We start from the raw sequence: 20,044 nt of genomic DNA on the forward strand, positions 1-20,044 counted from the left end.
ATGCAAAGGTTTAAAAACAGGAAAATTGATGTTTTCTAAGTCTCACCCAAACAACCCACAATTTTCTAATGTCGATATCTCAGCAAGGAATGGTCCGATTTACAATGTTAAATTATGAAACATTCTTGAAATTTTCCGATCGTTTCAAAAACATTATTTTCAACATTTTCAAATCCAGACTAACATTTCAAAAGGGCCAAACATTCAATTTTTCGAAAAAAGCAGATTTGGCTCTCAAAGTCAAAAGTTTTGGCATTTTTGAACGCTTGGAGTAAAGACAAAAATATTGAATCATATTGGTTTCAGACACACTAATAAAAAGCGATAATTTAACCATTATCTAAAAAATCTTAATTTCAAATACCACTAAGGCTATCAAAAAATATTTAAAAAGAGAAAATATACCCAGGACAGATAAAAAAATCTGTACAGTTTGAATATTTCTAAGAGATTGTTCTTGAAAATTAAAAAATAACAAATATACTAAAATAACATAAACGTTTTCTTCTAGAGATTTGCTCAAAGCCAGTGCAGGGGTCTGAAGTCGATTCCCCCGGATTTACATATCCATTTCCTCCCAAAAGAGGTCCCCCTTTCCAGGCGGGTATCCATATCCATTTTAATTTAAAGATCTTTTGTGGGAATTATTTTCCACCGCACGACTCGCCGTCGTTCTGGGAAGGGTGGTCCTTGACTACAAAGTAGCTGCATGAAAAAAAAACCCGAAGGGAAAGGTCGCCAGGTTGAACCTCCTTAACCAGTCAGTCAGTCAGTTGGTGAGCAGCAGCAGCATCCGCAGGAACGTCGTTTGCTCTGTAATTTCATTTTTGCAAAAATAATTGGATTTTAGCTCGGGATTTTGATACTCTCTGATACTTTTTGCCCCGGTTGTGCCGTCCTTCAACATTAGAGAGGGAGAGAGAGAGGGTAGAAAAAAAAGCACCCTGTTGGCTGGTGCATCCTCGGCCAAAACCAAGAGGATCCGACCGACAGGTGAGTTTCGAAGGTTAGAGCACGTGGAGACGTGGAGATGAGAAAAAGGATTAATTAAAAATACCTTATCAGGATAAGCGAACGGCACCGGGTTGGCACGGCAGTGGAGAGGGGGTGGCCCCTTTCTTCACTTTCCATCGGCGATGGATATCCGTTTTCTGAGGAAAATTAGGCACACAGTTTTGATTATGCATGTGGTTAAGTTGGCTCAACGAACTTTTTATCTGTGTATTTTAACGACGCTGTTAATGGAGGTTAGTTGAATAGTTTTAGATTTTTGAAATCTAGTTAACAATTATGAAAATTATGCTTTATAATATATCCTTCAAATACAGAATCTTTTTACTAACAAAACGGGTTTACATGATTTAATTAGGATTTTGAAGGTTACATTCCTTTTTGGGCATTCTCAATAATTTTCTTAAACTTTGAAAATCATCACCCTTTCCCCTCTTCCCAAACAGTAGTTTTTCCTTATCGAGTTCTCAATTTCCTGTCGGTGATATTTCTGCTCCCTGTCAACGAATCTGAAAGCAATGTTTATTTCGATTCCACTCGAGTGACAACCAGAGGTTTTCCCCGAAAAGGAAAAAAAAAATCCGGTATCAAACCACTGCTGCTGGTCAACCCGTCAATAACTTTGGCAAGTCGTCGTCGTGGCCCTTTTATCAGTTCTGCTCATGGGGGAGGGTGAAAAGAGGGGAAATTGTGAGGGGGGAAAATGTCAATTCATTTTCTTACTTAAAGATATCATCTGGTGGTTGGTGAAAAGTGTTGGTGATTTTTGCTAAGGAGATTTTTTTAAAATTAAGTAATAGTTACCTTCAAATCTGCAGTATTTCCCTACTCCATTTAGATTTGTTTTTTCACAGCTTTCCTGCACCCAGTTAGTGAAGCACTGGCCCCATTATAGGAAAACTGTTACGTGCTATTGTCGGTTACTATTATTTTTTTTGTAACGTCCCCCGTGCAAGCGTTTGTTTCGATCCCGAGGAGCAATATGATTGCATAAATCCATTGCCGGTTATTATTTGCACCATTGCTGATAATATTCTCACTCTCTTGTAGCTTTTATGTGTTATTTTTTGTTGTTGTTGAATAACTATGCGATTGTACGGGAATTGTGCGATGCTGCGATGGAACGCTTGTGTTTGTTCTAGTTTTTTTTTTATCGAGAGCACCCACATACAAACACACACCGACATACAGACTCAGTTAGTTTCAGAGGAAGTGAGCCTTTTTATTAGGATAACAAATAGAGTGACCATTTCAAATGATGCATTTAAAAAAAATCAAATTAAATTTTTTATTCGATCGTTAGAAAATAAAAAATACACACATTAAAAAAAAGCATCAAAATATGGTCACCCTAACGCCCTAACCATACAAATGGTGGCGCACCGTTGGCCACTTTCGAGACAAACATCGTCGTTTTGTTTTTATTTATGACTACATGTGGGTGGGGGAAGGTGGGTGGGTGGTAGGATGCCTTCCGGAAAGAGAAAGGGTCACTAAGGGTGAAGATGGATGGGGCGGAATCGTTGCAAAACAGGACAGCAAAAAAATATATAAATATATAAACAAACCTTGGGAACTCACAGGAAAGATAAACAACTCAGGTAACGGGTGCAGATTCTGGAAAAGCAATAGTTCTTTATTCGAATATGATTGGTTCATTCGGTTTGTTTCGTTAGCAGTAAAAAATCAACTGTTGAATACAATTTAGAAATTATTTTAAATAATTTATAAACTCACAAAAGGAAAAACTCACAAAAGGGCCATTGTAAACATTTGACACACTAAGTTCTGCTCGATTTTCAACAAGAAAATGCATTTTATTTTTTAAAGTTGATTTAACTTCTATTTCCATAAAAAAAGTTTTTGAAAAAAAAAACAATTTCCACCTGTTTCAAGCCGACTTCTAAGGGGGAGGCTACACAAACCATGAAAAATATTTGCAACGAATTTTACTCTCAAGAGTAATTTAAGTTCATGATCTCGAATCCACGGTTCATTTTGCGTTATCTTGTGACGGTAGGGCGGAACGATCCAACTTTTGGGGGATTTATTTAACCATGTAGTAACTCGTCTAAAATGAACTTTTATGCCTGACAAACCTTTTTTTCATCAAAAATAGTAAATAAAAAAAATGGTAAAATAGTTATTTGTGAAAATCATATCATAACGAACAAGTGATAAGGCTTCATCCATAAAGTAAAAGTGATAAGGCTTCATCCATAAAGTACGTCACGTAAAAATCAGCCAAAATTTACCCCCTTTCTCACGCTTTTCCTATACTTACAACACGCAATGCCACACTTGCTCAGACATACTATATTTGGGAATTACAAAATCAAAAAGCTGCAATTTTTTTGCAAAAAATGTTCTTTAGATGGATTAATAAAACCGCGAACTAGTTTTCAATTATGAATCTGATTTTACATCTTATTATTATTTTCCCACCGAAGTTTTTACCATGTGTTAAAAAATGGCAACACTGCCAATCTCAACCATATTATTGGTAAATAATCGCTGCTCTGAACTATATCAAAGAGTGACAATTTTCAAAAATTTGCTTTAAACACAGCTTTAACTTAGTGAAATATATAAACGGATAATTTTTTTGAATAGTTCACCTGTTTTTCACTGAATTGATCAGAAATTGCGATCTCAAGATTAATTTGAGTACAGGAAAAGCAAAATTATCGATTTTTCCCAGATTAAATAAAACTAAGTAAATTATGTCAAGAGTGAACAATGTTAAATCCAACTACTTTGTCGAAGAGTGCAAAGCTATCTGAATTGTTCTTAAAAAGTAATCAGTGATTTAAAAAAAAGATATTTTGAATGAAATATGTTTTTTTATCAACTTTAAGTTTCTACAGCTACCTCTTAACCGGTTTGGCTCGAAAGTTTTTTTGTTTCTTTTTTATGTGCACCATTTCTATGAACGATGAAGACATTTTACTGCTTTCGTCCATACAAGATTAATACAATTTTGACAACTGTCCCTACAGATTACTTTTTCAAAACACTTGAGAACTGATTTTTTGATCGATTCAATGTCTTCGACAAAGTTGTAGGTATTGCTTGGGACTTTGAAATAAATAGTTGCATTTAAAAAAATAATTGAGTTATCCATTTTTAAATTACAATTATCTTTTTTTATATCATTTAGATGACAAAAATGCAATCTCTTTTGAGCTATGACACAAGTCGGTCAAAATTTATTTGGCAGTGTTGAATTTTTTTTAAGGCCGTTGCAAATATTTTTTGATGTTTATGGTTGGGGTTGAGAGGGGGGGGGGGGGGTCGAGGAAGGCAAAAAGATAAAAAAATGAAATTACAAGCCATGGTCTCAACATTTGAATGAAAAAAGTGTTTTAAAATGCATTTTACACCTGTCCAGTTGTTTTGCAATCATTTGTGTTCAAATATAAAAGTCTTGAAGAGATTTTTTTTTGCCGAAAAAAAAAACACTATTTGCGGTGCTGTACATTGGATTTTCACCAAAATTGAAAATATTTTTGATAGATGCCAGACATGCTAAATATGATTTTGAATGCAGAAAAATGCATTTCTAATTGTTTTCAGTTGGTTAGACTTCTATTTCATTTGAAATTTTGAAGTTTGTTGAAAAAAAAATTTTTGTCCCCTGATTTTCGGACCAATTTTGAAGGGGGGCGACATACACTTTGAAAAATGTTTGCAACGGCCTAAACGATATTCTAAAAACCTTTTGTTTTTAAATTTAAGGCTCCCGATTGGCCTTTTGGCGGCCATTTCTTTTAGAAAATCATTATTATCTTGATTTAGAATGTATCAATCAAAAATTATTTGTTAAATAAATATAAAGCATTGATTTTTTCACATTTTTTTATTTTAACATTGGAATTTTGATAGTTGCTAAGATATTAGCATATGAAAGAAAAGCAAACAGGAAATGGAGGTTTCCTCTACATCAACATGCTGCACATGTTCGCATAAATGTTCAATTTGCAAAAACAGAAATCTGAGAAATAACTCGTTTGAAGTGTGTCCCACACATAAGGTTACGTGTTAAATCAAAAGTAAAAAACTGGATTTGCTCCTGATTTCTAGAACAAAGTACTGGTAATTGTAGGCTTTTCTAAAAGAGCACACGGTTTTGAATCAAACTGTATCAATAAGCGATGGAAATGTATATAGGACATTTATGCGACCAGGGGCAGCATAATAGCCAATATTCGTCCCTTTTTCAATATCAAAAAATGGTGGCAATGAAAAATGAAATTTTCAAAATAAAAGTCGAATTTCACTGAAATAATGTTTAGTTTTGGCTGCCGATGCGAAACACCAAACGGCTTATATTCCATTCTCCTTTGAATTAGCCCTGGCAAAGTTATGGTGACGAAAATTAAAACGCCTATTTCCCGGAATACTTGATTTGGCAGAATAGCCAATTCTTCAATTATGGGCAGTATACATCTTTACAATTGGAGAAAAAAATCATACAAAAACCTCTTCTTTACGTCGCTAATAACTAGTCAGGGTTATCTCGATCGTTTAGCGGTATTCTACAAAGTTGTTTTTCATAAAATTTAACGCAAGAATCTCTCACTTGACAATGATTTAACGCCACCTTTTGGTGTAATTTTGATTTTTTTGCTTTTCTCCATATATTTTGCGGGTTTTTTTTCCATATAAACTTCAACGTTAAAAAGCGACCCTTATACCTTAAACAATTTGGCTTCAAATTTGCACAATTACTTATCTTCTTCTATATATATAAAAAATTTCGACGGTTTTGTTCGAACGCGAATCAATTCAACACGGAATGTCGGATCGAGGTGCTTTTTGTTGCGTTGGGTTCGTATAAGTCCAAGGAAGGCAAAAAGTTACAACTTTGGCCACTCTGGAATCGATTCCGGGAAATCTGCAGATTATATGGGAAAAGTTGAGTAAAATCAAATTTTGATCTCAGGAGGCTGAATAAGCAAAACACTTAAAAACGTCAACAAACGAAAAAAGGCAGAATGAAGTTTGTCGGGTAAGGCTTGTTTTTACTAAAAGAATCGGACCAGGGGCATCTCTTAAGATTTTCAAAAATTTGCATTTTATCTTGTCATCCTGATATAATACATTCCAATTCTTTAGATAGCAATATATTAAAATTTTCAATTCTGCCTCAACATTTGAAATGGCCCACAAATACTATCTTGTCGTTGAGAAAAACGCGTTTTAATATTTGTCCTTGAATAAACAAAAACAATAACAAACACGTTTTGTTTGGTTGACCACTCAGTGCATTCTTCCGCAGTTTGGTTTAATTTGGTTGCCGAGGTCCCGAGTTATAGTTACAATTGTTTGCGGTAGTCGATCTTGTACGTGTATCAAACGCGTTCTGACCTGAAATACCTTTGGTCAGCTGTCGCTTTTACTGCAATTTTCAGGGTGTGTCAATTTAGCACGACAAGATTGAAACTTCTTTCATAAGAAGAGCGTCAACAATCTACGAAGTTTTTTGTTTTTTTTTTTTCAATTTCTCAGCATTGACATCGAATTTTGGGGATCTGTGAAGGTCAAACAGTGAGCATTGTGAGCTGCACAAAATGGCGTTTTTAACTCAATTTTACCTAAAATGCACGCATATCAAGTTAGCACTTCAGCGACCAATTGCTCATTAGGCTTTTAGACTTGAGGTGATTGTTAAAACAACTGATAAGTTTGATCATTCCTCCCTCATCAAACTGGTTATTCCAAAAATAAACTAATTCCAGAAATCTCATCAGCGCCAGCAATAGCCACTCCACTCAGTTAGAAAGTTTCAACCGGAATCCATCGAGTGGAAAGAAATCAGGCTTCTTTGTTTTCTCATTTCAGTCGAATCACTTCGGTTCACTTTTTCCCCACATAAGTGGCCAAAACCCCCGTCGATGCAAAACTATTCGCATGAAAATATGTTTTTAATTAAAACTTTCGATGATGGTTCGGACTCACCTTTTGTTAGTTTAGCTGCTGGTTTGGTGTGGTCTCATCGAAAATCAACCGCAAAAATAAAGGGGGAAGCAAAAAAAAATGCCAATTTTCCCTTCAACGATGAGCCCAAGTCCCATTGATTCACCTGTTTTAGATGAAAGAGAAACAATTTTTCGCTTTTCGAACAAAAAAAAAAAAAAAAACATCCCACAATGGAAATGGGAAAAAGTTTTCCCATTTGCACCTTGGTGGCTGTGTCTCTCGATTAATGTGTGCACGTGTCCATCAGCGTCCGTCCGGTTAGTTCGTCAGTCAAGCACCGAGCGAGCGAGCCATTTTCCCTTGACGATGTTGGACAATTCGTGTGCGGCCGCCCCTTTTGTTCGGCGTGGACCCATTCAAACCGTTAAATCAGGTAGAAACACTGATTACATTGTCACCAGCTCTTTGGGATGGAAACATGCTTAAATTTTGAGGGAATGAGAGTAACAACAAAAAAAAAAGAAGGAAAACGAGGAGAAGTAAATGGCCTGACTGACTTTGAGCGCGCAACGAGTTATGAAAACTCAAGCGTCATTGTGACTGATTTGTGGTGGTGGCCAACTGGGTGGGACCATTTTCCGGTGGGAACAAACCACATTTGGAGGCCGCAAAGTGCGTGCTTCCGCTGGGTCCGGATGGTCTCTGGGATGGGCGTGTGGGTTGTGGGGTTTGTGTGGTCGCTCTTTGTGTACAAATCGGTCATTTTGTTTGGATTGAATCGGATATTGTATTGAACAGTTGAAGTGATTTCCGTGGAATACTCTTTGTGATGTTTTTCTCCTCTCTATACACATATTTATTCGTTTAAAGAGGGTGAATGCTTGCTTTTTACATTTTGTAAAAAACCTTGTTTTGTTATAATAAAAATGAGTTATAACTAAAAATGTGTCCAGTAGTCGGGCATGTACGTGCGTCAAATCGTCTTTTGACTAAATTTACTTTGACCAGTTGTCGCATTCACTGCATTTCTTTTTTGTTCCGGTTTTTGTTAAATAACCCATGATAGAAATAGATTTTTTGGGATCTGTGATAGAGTAATTCTGTACGAAATCGTTTTTTTTTAATTTTATTTGAATTTTGTATTTTTTATCCGGCAAAAACTTTTTTGGTGCCTTTAGTATGTCCAAAAAAGCCATTTTGCATTATTCGTTTTTCCATATAATTTTTCATGCAAATCTGGCGATTTTTTGTCTACGGCGATGTTGTAGATATGGATAAGAACTACACTAAAAAAATGCAAGGTAAATAAAATTGGTGATTTTTTTTTTTTTTTGTCACTAAAACATGATTTGCAAAAAAACACTATTTTTATTTTTTTTTTACTTTTTTTCAACAACTTTTTTTAATTTTTGAATCAATACTGATTTTTTTCTAAAAATAGAAATATTGGTCGCACAAATTTTCAACTTCATTTTTCAATGAAAAATCGAAATTGTTTTTTTATGCTAATTTTTTGAAAACATTCGCAGTTATAATTTTTTTTAAATTAGTGCACATGTTTGCCCATTTTTCAAAAAAGTATTTAATATTTTTTTGGCACTTTGTTGATACGACCCTTAGTAGCTGAGATATTGCCAAGCAATGATTTAAAAACAGTGTTGGCGCCAACGCCAAAGTAGATTTAATTTGCCCAATTTTCAGCTCAGAAGATATAGTTTCCAACCGATATGATTTTTTAACAGTGTCAGGTAGAGTAAATTTGCAAGAATAATCCATCCATTTCCACAGTGTCAGTTAATCCTTCCATTGTTTCAAGCACATAACACAACACAAATGTACCCGCACATACACGCCACACATTGAAGAAGAAAAGAAACAATAGCATGTAAATAACCGCAGACCAACTCACCATTCGTGTCCTTTCCCTTTCACACATGTTTCATTCATGAATCTCACAGCACACAATAGGCTCAAGGACGCGCAGCGCGCGTCTGAATAGGCAGCTTGCGCAAACAGACCAATAGGAGAGCAGGGAGTAGGAATGAACGAAGTATGAATGAAAAGAAGAAGTGGCGTGTACATGGTTTAGGGAAGAAGGATTGCGCACCCGAGAGGAGATTAAAGAATAAGAATGTTTTTGTTGCAAGAATGCAAAGAAGATTCGGAAAAATTGCCGAAGTTTTAGCTTTAAAAACCAAATGATTTTGTTAGTCCGTAAGTCAGTTTAAGCTTGTAAATATAGAAGTTAACATCGTGAAACAAGCTGTTTTCTTGCATCCTGGCCAAAGGAGTCCACTTGAGGAAAGTTGTGAATACAGTCCACTCGCCGATTGTCGCCTTGAAGCTGTGTTGTGCCTCGGAATTCCCTGCAACACAGTGGAAAGGTTGGACAATCAAAAAGCCCTCCTGGAGCCGGGCCTAGCGCTCCTACATGGTCCTTCAAACCGGATTTGTGTGAAGTGTTCGGACCTACAAGGTCCTTCAGACCGGAATTGTGCGAAAAGTGCGGACCTTCATGGTCCTTCAACCCGTTATTCTGTGAAAGTTCAATGAGAGTCGCCAACCGGAAGTAAAAGTGATCCGTCAACCCGGACATGTGAAAGTGGCCTTTAGCGGATGCGAGGAAGAACTGACAAGTGGGTCTAAAGAGACCAAAGTAAAGCACAGCCAAAGTGTTTTACAAACCAAAAACTCGTGAGCCAAAAAGTTGGCAAAGTGCGTCCACGCCGTGGACAAAAAGTTGCAACAAGCAAAAGGTTGCAAAAGTGAAGTGAAGTGAGAGCGCCAAAATGGTGTTACACACGCCAATGAAGCAGCCCGTGAATCCAGATGAAGTGAAGTCGCTGATTCATCAGCGGGGACAGGTCAAGGGAAAAGTGACGAGAATTAAGAGTGCCCTTGACGAAGCCAAGAAGAACCCGCAGAGGATAACCAAGGCGACGCTGAAAGTGTACGAGAAGAAGCTGGAAGCGCACTACCAGGAGTACGTGTTGCGCCATCGTGAAGTGATCGAAGCAGTTGACAAGAAGGAGGAACAAGATGATGTGCTCGACGTGTTTGACCAGCTTCACACCGAAACGCTGGTGCTGGTCGAAGAGCTGATGGAGATGTTCAACCAGCCGGTTGCTGGACCGGCCCCCTTCCAAGTCGGTGCCAACGGAGTGGCGCCTCAAGTGATCGTGCAACAGCAACCTCTTCGAGCACCGATACCGACCTTCGACGGACAGACGGAGAACTGGCCAAAGTTCAAGGCCATGTTCGAGGACCTCGTCGGTCGCACCCGCGATTCCGACGCCATGAAGCTGCATCACCTCGACAAAGCTCTGGTCGGTGATGCAGCTGGGTTGATCACCGCGAAGATGATTCAAGACAACAACTACGAGCAAGTTTGGAAGGAGATCAGCGAGCAGTTCGAGAACCAACGTGTCATCGTGGATACGCACATCGATGGATTGTTGCAGCTCAAGCCAATCACCAAGGAAACCACAAGGACTTGCAGGCGCTCACCAAAGCCTGTGATCGCCACGTCGCCGGATTGCAGTACCAAGGGCTCGTCGTCGACAGGTTGTCAGGACTTATCATTAACAAGCTAGTGGTAGGGTGCTTAGATGATAGTACTAGACAGCAGTGGGAAAGGACGCAGAAACAAGGTGAGTTGCCAGACTTTAACCAAACATTGCAATTTTTGAAAACCGAGTGCCAAGTCCTTGAACGCTCCCAAAATTCGCGCGTCCTGAGCTCAGCAAAGGAGCAAAGCACCACCAAGCCATCTTGCCCCAAACCAACCCAAAAATCCCATACTGCCACATCTGCAAAGGTCGCCAAGTCATGTCTGGTTTGTGGGGCGGATCACCGTCACTTTGAATGTTCGAAGTTGCTGGCGATGACAGTTCCGGAGCGCAATGCCAAAGTTAGTGAGTTGAAGTTATGTTTTAACTGCCTCCGAGCTGGTCATCGACTTTCTAGTTGCTCCAGCAACCTGAAATGTCAGACTTGCCACAAGAAACACCACACCTTGCTTCATAACGACTCTTTCTCCAAAGCTCAAAGCGTAAGACCAATCCCAAGCCTCCAAGTAACGAACCCTACAACACCTCAGTCTGAATCTCCCAACCTTCCCACGTCCACTACACTGAGTCAGAACCTGCAGCAGCAAACCCCTCTCAACTCTTCATGTTCATCCAACCATTCCCAGAGTTTGAAAACTGTGATGTTGCTGACGGCTCTTGTCCTGATCGAGAATGATGGAGATCCCGTTCCTTGCCGTGCGCTTCTTGATAGTGGTTCGCAAGTGAACTTTCTCTCGAGCGGATTGCCGATAAGTTGAAGGCCCCTCGTGAGTCGCTGTACGTTCCGATCGCTGGTGTAGGTGGGTCAAAGATGTATGCTAGGGAGAAAGTCAGGGTTACCGTTCGTTCGAGATACTCGGCCTTCGCCGCCAGTATCGCATGTCTGGTGGTTCCAAAGGTGACTGGAATCATCCCCGGATCGAAGATTGATGTTTCCTCCTGGTCGATCCCAGTGGGAATCCAACTTGCGGATCCAGAGTTCAATGTCCCCGAGAGAATTGATATGTTGATTGGTGCCTCCATGTTTTTCAGCCTGCTTAAGTCAGGACAGCTGCACCTGGCAGACGGTCTGCCAGAGTTGCGCGAAACTCATTTCGGCTGGGTATTTTCCGGCGAAATCGAGAATTCTGTGAACCATTCACACATCGCGAACAACGCTTCGTTGGATGTGCTGAATCAAACGATTTCCAAGTTTTGGGAGGTCGAGGATCTTGCCGATCCAACGCCCCCACCCTCTGATGTTGATGAATGTGAGAAATTGTTCGTGGAAACGCATCGTCGTTTGCCGTCAGGTCGATTTGTTGTTAGATTACCGTTTCGTGAAGATGTTTCAGGGTTGCCAGACAACCGTTCGCTCGCTCTTCGTCGGTTTCTGCTGTTGGAGCGCCGTCTCAACAGAGAACCAAGTCTGAAGCAGCAGTATGCTATGTTCATTGATGAGTATGAAACCCTTGGTCATTGTCGTGAGGTTGATGAGTCCAAGGATGTAGACCAGCATCGGTACTACATGCCCCACCACGCCGTCCTGAGGCCGACGAGCTCGACCACGAAACTGCGAGTAGTGTTCGACGCGTCGGCCAAGCAAGGTTCTACGGCGAAGTCGCTCAACGAGGTTCTCCACGTTGGAAAGCCGGTCCAAAGTGATTTGTTCAGTATCCTCCTCAGATTTCGTAAAAACCCCATTGCATTCACTGCCGATATTGAAAAAATGTATCGGCAAGTGCTTATCGACTCGTCTCAGACGAGGTTCCAGAGAATTCTGTGGAGGAGTGACTCTTCAAAGCCGATTCGCGTGCTGGAGTTACAGACGGTAACTTACGGTACAGCAGCTGCCCCGTTCCTCTCGACCAGATGTCTAGTTCAGTTGTGTCAAGATGAAAGAGAGAAGTTTCCGCTAGCAGCCGAGGTGGTTCGTGATGATTGTTATGTCGATGATATCCTTTCCGGTGCTAGTTCCGCTGACGAAGCTGTAGTCGTCCAGCGGCAGATTCGAAAGATGCTTGAGTCTGGAGGTTTTCGTGTCCACAAATGGAGCTCGAATTGCCAGGAAGTGTTGAGTAGTGTTCCCGAATTTGATCGCGAGAAACTTGTGTGCCTCGATCAAGGAAACGAGGTCGTCAAGGCACTGGGTCTGACATGGTGTCCCCAGTCTGACGAATTTATGTTCGTGGTGCGTCTTCAAAAGATGTCACCGAATTCACCAAGCGAAGTATTTTCTCTGAAATCGGCAGGTTGTTTGATCCCATCGGATTTCTATCCCCCGTGATTGTTGTTGCGAAGCTTTACATGCAGAAGTTGTGGTTGATTGAGTTGCCATGGGACGCCAAGGTCGAAGGAGATCTTCTGGCGTCGTGGTTGTGTTTCCGTAGAGCCCTCCCCAAGGTTAGTGAAATTCGGATTCCACGCTATGTTATCAGCCCGTCGACTGTCGCGATTGAGCTTCATGGATTTTCCGACGCTTCCGTTGTTGCTTACGGTGCAAACATTTACGTCCGATGCATCTTGTCCGACGGCAGAGCTCAACTTCGCCTCCTCTGCAGCAAATCAAGAGTTTGTTCGCCCAAGAAAGATCTCAACATTCACCGCAAAGAGTTGATGGCGTGTGAACGAGTCGCATGATGGTTAGAGTTCTCGAGACTGTCAAGTTTAAGGTAAGCCAAGTCGTACTTTGGACTGACAGTCAGGTTGTCCTCGCGTGGCTTAAGAAGTCCTTGGCGAAGCTCGATGTGTTCGTCCGAAACAGAGTTGCCAAGATTCTTGAGCTCACCGCAGGATTTATTTGGAAATATGTCAGGTCAAAGGACAACCCCGCTGATATTGTTTCCAGAGGCATGCTTCCCGAGGCTCTAATGTCGAAGTCCGAGTTCTGGGAAGGCCCATTCTTCCTGAGAATCGAAGTGTATGATGAGGAAATCCCCCAGAAATTCCAGATGATGAACTCCCGAGTTGAAGCTTGGTCCGATCATTGCAACCCCAGTGTTCAATGAAGACCAGCTTCCGGTGTTTACAAGGTTCAGTTCGTTCAGAAAGCTGCAGCGTGTGATGGCATACGTGCAGCGTTTCATCCAAAATTGTCGTCAGAAAGATCCGTCTTGTCGAGTGTTCATGATTCACCCAACGATCCCTGAGTTGCGCGCTTCGCTGGAACTGATCGTAAAGATTATTCAGCACGAAGCACTCAGTGACGAAATCCACCGTGTTCAGAATGACGAACCGTGCAAGAAGATTGCAGGTTTGCACCCGTTCTACCAGGACGGTGTCTTGAGAGTTGGAGGTCGGCTTCAGCAATCCTCGCTGTTGTTTCACTCCAAACACCCCTACATTTTGCCGAAACACCCTGTAGTTGATCTTTTGATTCGCGCTTATCATGAAGAAAATTTGCATGTTGGTCCCAAGAGTCTGATCGCTGCTTTGAGGACAAGATTTTGGCTGATCGACGGAAGATCGTCAGTTCGCAGAATCACCCATCGTTGCGTCACGTGTTTTCAGGCTCGCCCGAAGGTCGCTAGTCAGTTGATGGGAAATCTTCCTGCATATCGTGTCAACCAAGCTCTGCCGTTCGAGGTCACAGGTGTGGATTACGCAGGTCCAGTTTATGTCAAAGAAGGTCGATACAAGCCCAAGATCGTAAATGCTTACATCTCGGTGTTTGTTTGTATGGTCACTCGAGCCGTACATTTGGAACTCGTTTCAGATATGAGTACAGAGACTTTTCTCGCAGCTCTGAAACGCTTCGTAGGTCGTCGAGGACTCCCCCGAGAAATCCACTCCGATAATGGAACCAATTTCCGCGGGCAAAACCGAGCTACATGAGCTCTATGAATTGTTGAAGTCCCAAGTCACAGTCGACGAAATCGCTCAGTTCTGTCAGCCTCGTGAAGTCAGCCTTCTGACTCAGATAGAAGGAATTTTAAATTCACGTCCTCTCTATGCTACCTCTTCAGAACCTAATGATTCAGAGATTCTCACCCCCGGACACATTTGATTGGTCGTCCCCTGACCGCCGTACCTGAACCCAGTTGTGAAGGTGTTCAGATAAATCGGCTCAATCGCTGGCAGTACATGCAGCGATTGCGCGATGAGTTTTGGAGAAAGTGGCATCGCGATTATTTGCAAACCCTTCAACCCCGTGGTAAGAATCGAGTCAAGTCCGCCAACATCAAACCAGGTATGATTGTCTTGCTAGAAGAAAAAGATGCGCCCGTGCAGGTGTGGAAGTTGGGAAAAATCACAAAAACCTTCCCCGGGAAAGATGATTTGGTGCGTACGGTAGAAGTGCAGATCGGTACAGTAGTGTACAAGCGGGCGATCCATAAGATTGCTGTTCTGCCAATCATTGATAATGCAAATTTGGTTAAGGTCACAGAGATTCCATCTCTGCCCGGCGGGAGTATGTTGGCGCCAACGCCAAAGTAGATTTAATTTGCCCAATTTTCAGCTCAGAAGATATAGTTTCCAACCGATATGATTTTTTAACAGTGTCAGGTAGAGTAAATTTGCAAGAATAATCCATCCATTTCCACAGTGTCAGTTAATCCTTCCATTGTTTCAAGCACATAACACAACACAAATGTACCCGCACATACACGCCACACATTGAAGAAGAAAAGAAACAATAGCATGTAAATAACCGCAGACCAACTCACCATTCGTGTCCTTTCCCTTTCACACATGTTTCATTCATGAATCTCACAGCACACAATAGGCTCAAGGACGCGCAGCGCGCGTCTGAATAGGCAGCTTGCGCAAACAGACCAATAGGAGAGCAGGGAGTAGGAATGAACGAAGTATGAATGAAAAGAAGAAGTGGCGTGTACATGGTTTAGGGAAGAAGGATTGCGCACCCGAGAGGAGATTAAAGAATAAGAATGTTTTTGTTGCAAGAATGCAAAGAAGATTCGGAAAAATTGCCGAAGTTTTAGCTTTAAAAACCAAATGATTTTGTTAGTCCGTAAGTCAGTTTAAGCTTGTAAATATAGAAGTTAACATCGTGAAACAAGCTGTTTTCTTGCATCCTGGCCAAAGGAGTCCACTTGAGGAAAGTTGTGAATACAGTCCACTCGCCGATTGTCGCCTTGAAGCTGTGTTGTGCCTCGGAATTCCCTGCAACACAGTGGAAAGGTTGGACAATCAAAAAGCCCTCCTGGAGCCGGGCCTAGCGCTCCTACAAACAGGAAAATTGATGTTTTCTAAGTTTCACCCAAACAACCCACCATTTCTAATGTCGATACCTCAGCAATTTAAAGTCCGATTTTCAATGTTAAAATATGAAACATTCGTGAAATTTTCCGATCTTTTCGAAAACATTTTTTTTAAATTTTGAATCAAGATTAACATTTTTAAAGGGCCAAACATTCAATGTTACGCTCTTTTGAAGTGTTATTCTTGATTTTGAAAAAATCTAAATATTGTTTTCGAAAAGATCGGAAATTTCACAAATGTTTCTTGTTTTAACATTGAAAATCAGACCATTTGTTGCTGAGATATCGACATGAGAAAAAAGGTGAGTTGTTTGGGTAAGAGTTAAGAAACATAAATTATTTCCTGTTTAAATATCTCAGCAAATAAGGGTCGTATCAACAAAGCTAAAAAAAACAAAATATAGAGAATTTTCTAAGATTTTCAAAAATATTTTTTTCAAGAGTGGACAGATATTGGCACTATTTTTATAAAATGAATAACTGCGACTTTTTTAAAATAGTTGCCTAAAAATGGTTTTAACTTGAAAAGGGTACACTTTATCAAAATTTTATTGAAGTTCTTTTTGATTGCAAATTCGATTGTACATTGAAAAAAAAAATGAAGTTGACAAGTTTTTGCCACCAATATTTCGATTTTTTTTTAAATCAGAATTGATTTAAAAATTCATAACTCAGTTAAAGTTTTTCCGGACATTCTGGAAATTTCTGAAAAGTTGGCATTTGTTGTCCCCTAAAACATATCAGAAAATAACAAAAACAAAATTAAAATTAAAAATGACAAAAAGTAAAATTAAAATCATCCAAATTGTTTTACCGTGAATCATTTTTTCAATGCAGTCCTTATCCATACCTACAATTTTGCGAAGACACGAAATCGATCAAAAAAATTCCTGCAAAAGATATTTTTTTTGAATTTTGTTACATCATTTTTGTATGGACAGCTGCAAAATTTGTTAGGAAAATTATATGCACAAACTAATAATGCAAAATGGCTTCTTTGGGCATACCAAAGGCTCCAAAAAAGTTTCAACCTGATTTAAAAATTCATGAAAAAAAATCGAATGACCGCAATCTCCGAGAATTGCTTGAAAGTTAAATTGTGAGTCATTGAAAGCTGCACAAATTGACGTTCTTAACTCAATTTGGCCTGAAATGAACTTGCGACAAGATAGCACGGTCACGAAAACCTCGGGGCTCAACCTAACTCCAATTCTATAGAATTTTTAGTGTTTTTTCTTCTATAATTTGATCAAAAAGAAAAACTTATTAGAAAGATGAATTTATTTTTTGATAGCTTTTATTAGAGTTTTAAAGTATTTTGTATAACTTTGAGGTTAATTAAACCATCGGAACAATGCTTTCAGGTGAAAAACCAAGAATCTCGCAACTTTTGCCAAACTTGCTCGAAAACATGCTGTCCATCGTTAGTCACGGGCGGTCGACAACTGCCATCAATATGATCCTTATCTGTACCAGATAAATGACCCCCAGACCTTATCCTTATTTTCCATTTTTGGCCCCGCTCGCAAAACCCAGTCCTTATCTCGAATCCAATATCCTTAAACCCCAAGAAATCAATCTCTCGAAGGGATACCCGCTTTAACACCGCATATCCGGCCACAATCAATGTCATCAGCACTTTTCCCCCTCTGTGTCCACCACCCGAAGAAAATGCCTTGTTTTCTCCGTTGTCTGTTCTTTAGTGTGCCGGTAGTGTGGTGAGCATAGACACTTTTGTGATTAATTATTTTCCAGGGGCAGCTTTCGTCACCCTCGGTGCGGGTCCTTTTTTCCAGGGGGTTGGGGGCTACTAAGGAGGAAAAATGCTGAAACCGAGACTATCACTTTTCCCTGGCCGGGCTGGCGAAAAATGAAGACCATTGATCATTGTGGGAAAGTAGTGGAACTTTGAGGGTTTGGGACGAAGCAGAACCCGAGCAAAATGTTTAAATTTAGATTTGTATTGCATATTTTTAAGAAGAAAAAAAAAACCGTTTTTAAAATTCCACTTCTATAAATAATTAAAAAAAACATTTTTTTATTTGATTTAGTCAGATTGTAATTTATTATTTCTGTTTTAACATTGCAAAATTTGGTTGAATTTATTTGACTCGGGTTTCTTCCTGGGGTTAAAATATTCACAAACCGCATACTTGCTGGTTACGTGTGCTTGAATATTTATCTCTTCTCTTTTTAAGGTTTCCAGAATGGTTGAAGTTCTCTTCACCAAAGTGTTCAGCAACTCTTACCAGCTAGAGGGAAAAAAGTATCCCAGCCAAAAATCAGTGCTTTTGGACTGATAGTCATAACAAATATCATCTATCTGTTCACAGCTGGACATTTTATAAAAAAGTCGAAGCTCAGACTGGCTCTTTTGTTGTTGAGAAAATTCTTGTACCGTAAAACGGGGTGACTTTGATAGCCGGGGTGACTTTGATAGGTTTGCGATTTTTCCGAAAAATGAAGAGTACAATTAAAAAACGTAAGGAATGGTTCAGAAACATACTGACCGTGGTAGAGAAGTGTTCAAAGTTCCTCAAGAAGAAGTTTTCATAAAATTTAGAAGAGTTTAAAAAGTTAGTTAACTATAGTTAAGAAAATGTTAATGAAAGTCATTATTTTGAACTTCTCAAAGTGTCATGATTTTCTCAATGAACATGATTTTGAATCGGAAAACGGAATGCATTTTCGGATTTTTTGGACAATTTTCCACTAGGACAACATTCAATAAGTTTGTAAATAATAAATAATATGTGTTTTTGAAACGCAGTTAAAAAAAAATCTTTAAATTTATAGGCATTTTCATTTGAACAAATTTCATGTAAAATGTTTAAACTTGTGATTCGTGCTTCGAATTCAGTATAAAATGCAATATAAATCAATAATTTTATAAACAAAACTAGTTTTAACAAATTTCAGGCAAAATTCCGACTTTTTAGCAATTTTACCTAAAATTTATATGTATTTTGTTAAAAAGGTTATAAACTTAGTTAACTTAACATAAACATTGATTTTTTTCTTACAAACTATATCAGCTACTTTAGTGATGGTAAATTTAACGTAAAATTAAAGTTGGAACATCTTAAATATGATTTTAGCAAGAAAAACTATGACTATCAAAGTCACCCCGGAATTAAAACTAAGAATTTTTAACATAACTATTTTTCTAAACACTACTGAAAAAACTTTTTTTCCAAAATAGTGCATGGACTTAGTGTGGCCTACCCCAGTACATGTTTTAAAAATAATAATCTTGAGAAAACCCTTACCTGTTGGAAAATATTCTAAAAACAATTTGAAATCCTATCAAAGTCACCCCGGTTTACGGTAATAAAATTTGAAATTTTGTGAATAACTAATTAAAACATTGAACTGAATGTTTTTTTTTTCTTTTTTTGTTTATTTTGCGTAGTTTGATTACTGAGTGCCTTCAAAAACAGTAAATCTCAAACTGCGTGTCAAACGCCGTTCCAGAACTAAATTTTAGAACCATCTAAGCTCCATTTCACTAAACGCCTTGTGCTCCCCGGCCCCATTTGTCGTGTCGTGTACATTTTGTGTGAACCAGTTGTAGCTAATGATGGGTCGTTAAATTAATCTGTCCCACAACTGCTGACACCAGCAAACTAGCAGCGACGTAATGTTTCGAATTTCCCAGTTTAGTTTCGTGCTGCTTTTTTTTTGCTTCTCTCATGTTCTAAACCGGTTTGCTTAATTCGAGCGGTATTGTTCACTGCTCGCCAACCGACCAACCAACCGTCCGAGCGACCGCTCAACCAAGTACAACTAGCAGCAGCAACGCCACCACCATGGCCAATGACCACGCCAGCATGGTAGCGTAGCAGCCCTCTAATCGGTCCCCGATGGACCCGCTGCACCCGGCATCGTGTTCCGAGGGGCTCTGCTAGGGTGGTTCAGATCTTTAGGATCGAAAATTCAGACTTCATTTTCGGTTTACTTTTAAGGCATTTTGAAGAATTTTTGAAAAAATGATCCACCCTACTCAAAAAAAAAAAATCATCCACGTGGTGACACTTGGCGGTGGCCACACCATCCAGGGCTCGAAACACGATGCTGCTGCTGCTGGTCTTTCGGTTCCGGACCACACAACACACACGCCGATGCGCCGGCAGGACCCCCCAGGACAAATGTCCCGGGCACACGGCTGTTTAATGAATAATTTAATTCATTCATTCCCGTGGACGGAACCATTTCTCTATTGCACATAATATATCAAACCGGGTGTTGGGGACTCGTAGTCCTTGTCCCTTCGTCCCGGTGAACCCGAGGCCTACGGCGACATTTGTACCTTTCGGGGCCGGTTTTGGCACCGGAGTGAGC

General features: G+C 39.8%; 1 protein-coding gene across 1 annotated transcript in view; it reads left to right on the forward strand.

Moving 5' to 3' along the window:
• The first annotated feature begins 11,313 nt into the window (after positions 1-11,313).
• Positions 11,314-20,044, forward strand: part of LOC119769353 — a 30,473-nt gene continuing 21,742 nt past the window's right edge. Inside the window, exon 1 of the mRNA XM_038261388.1 lies at positions 11,314-12,142. Within this exon, the coding sequence (XP_038117316.1) occupies positions 11,314-12,142 (829 nt within the window). The remainder of the gene's footprint in view (positions 12,143-20,044) is intronic.

Source organism: Culex quinquefasciatus, chromosome 3 (assembly GCF_015732765.1).
Source record: "Culex quinquefasciatus strain JHB chromosome 3, VPISU_Cqui_1.0_pri_paternal, whole genome shotgun sequence".
NCBI classification, from domain to species: Eukaryota; Metazoa; Arthropoda; class Insecta; order Diptera; family Culicidae; genus Culex; species Culex quinquefasciatus.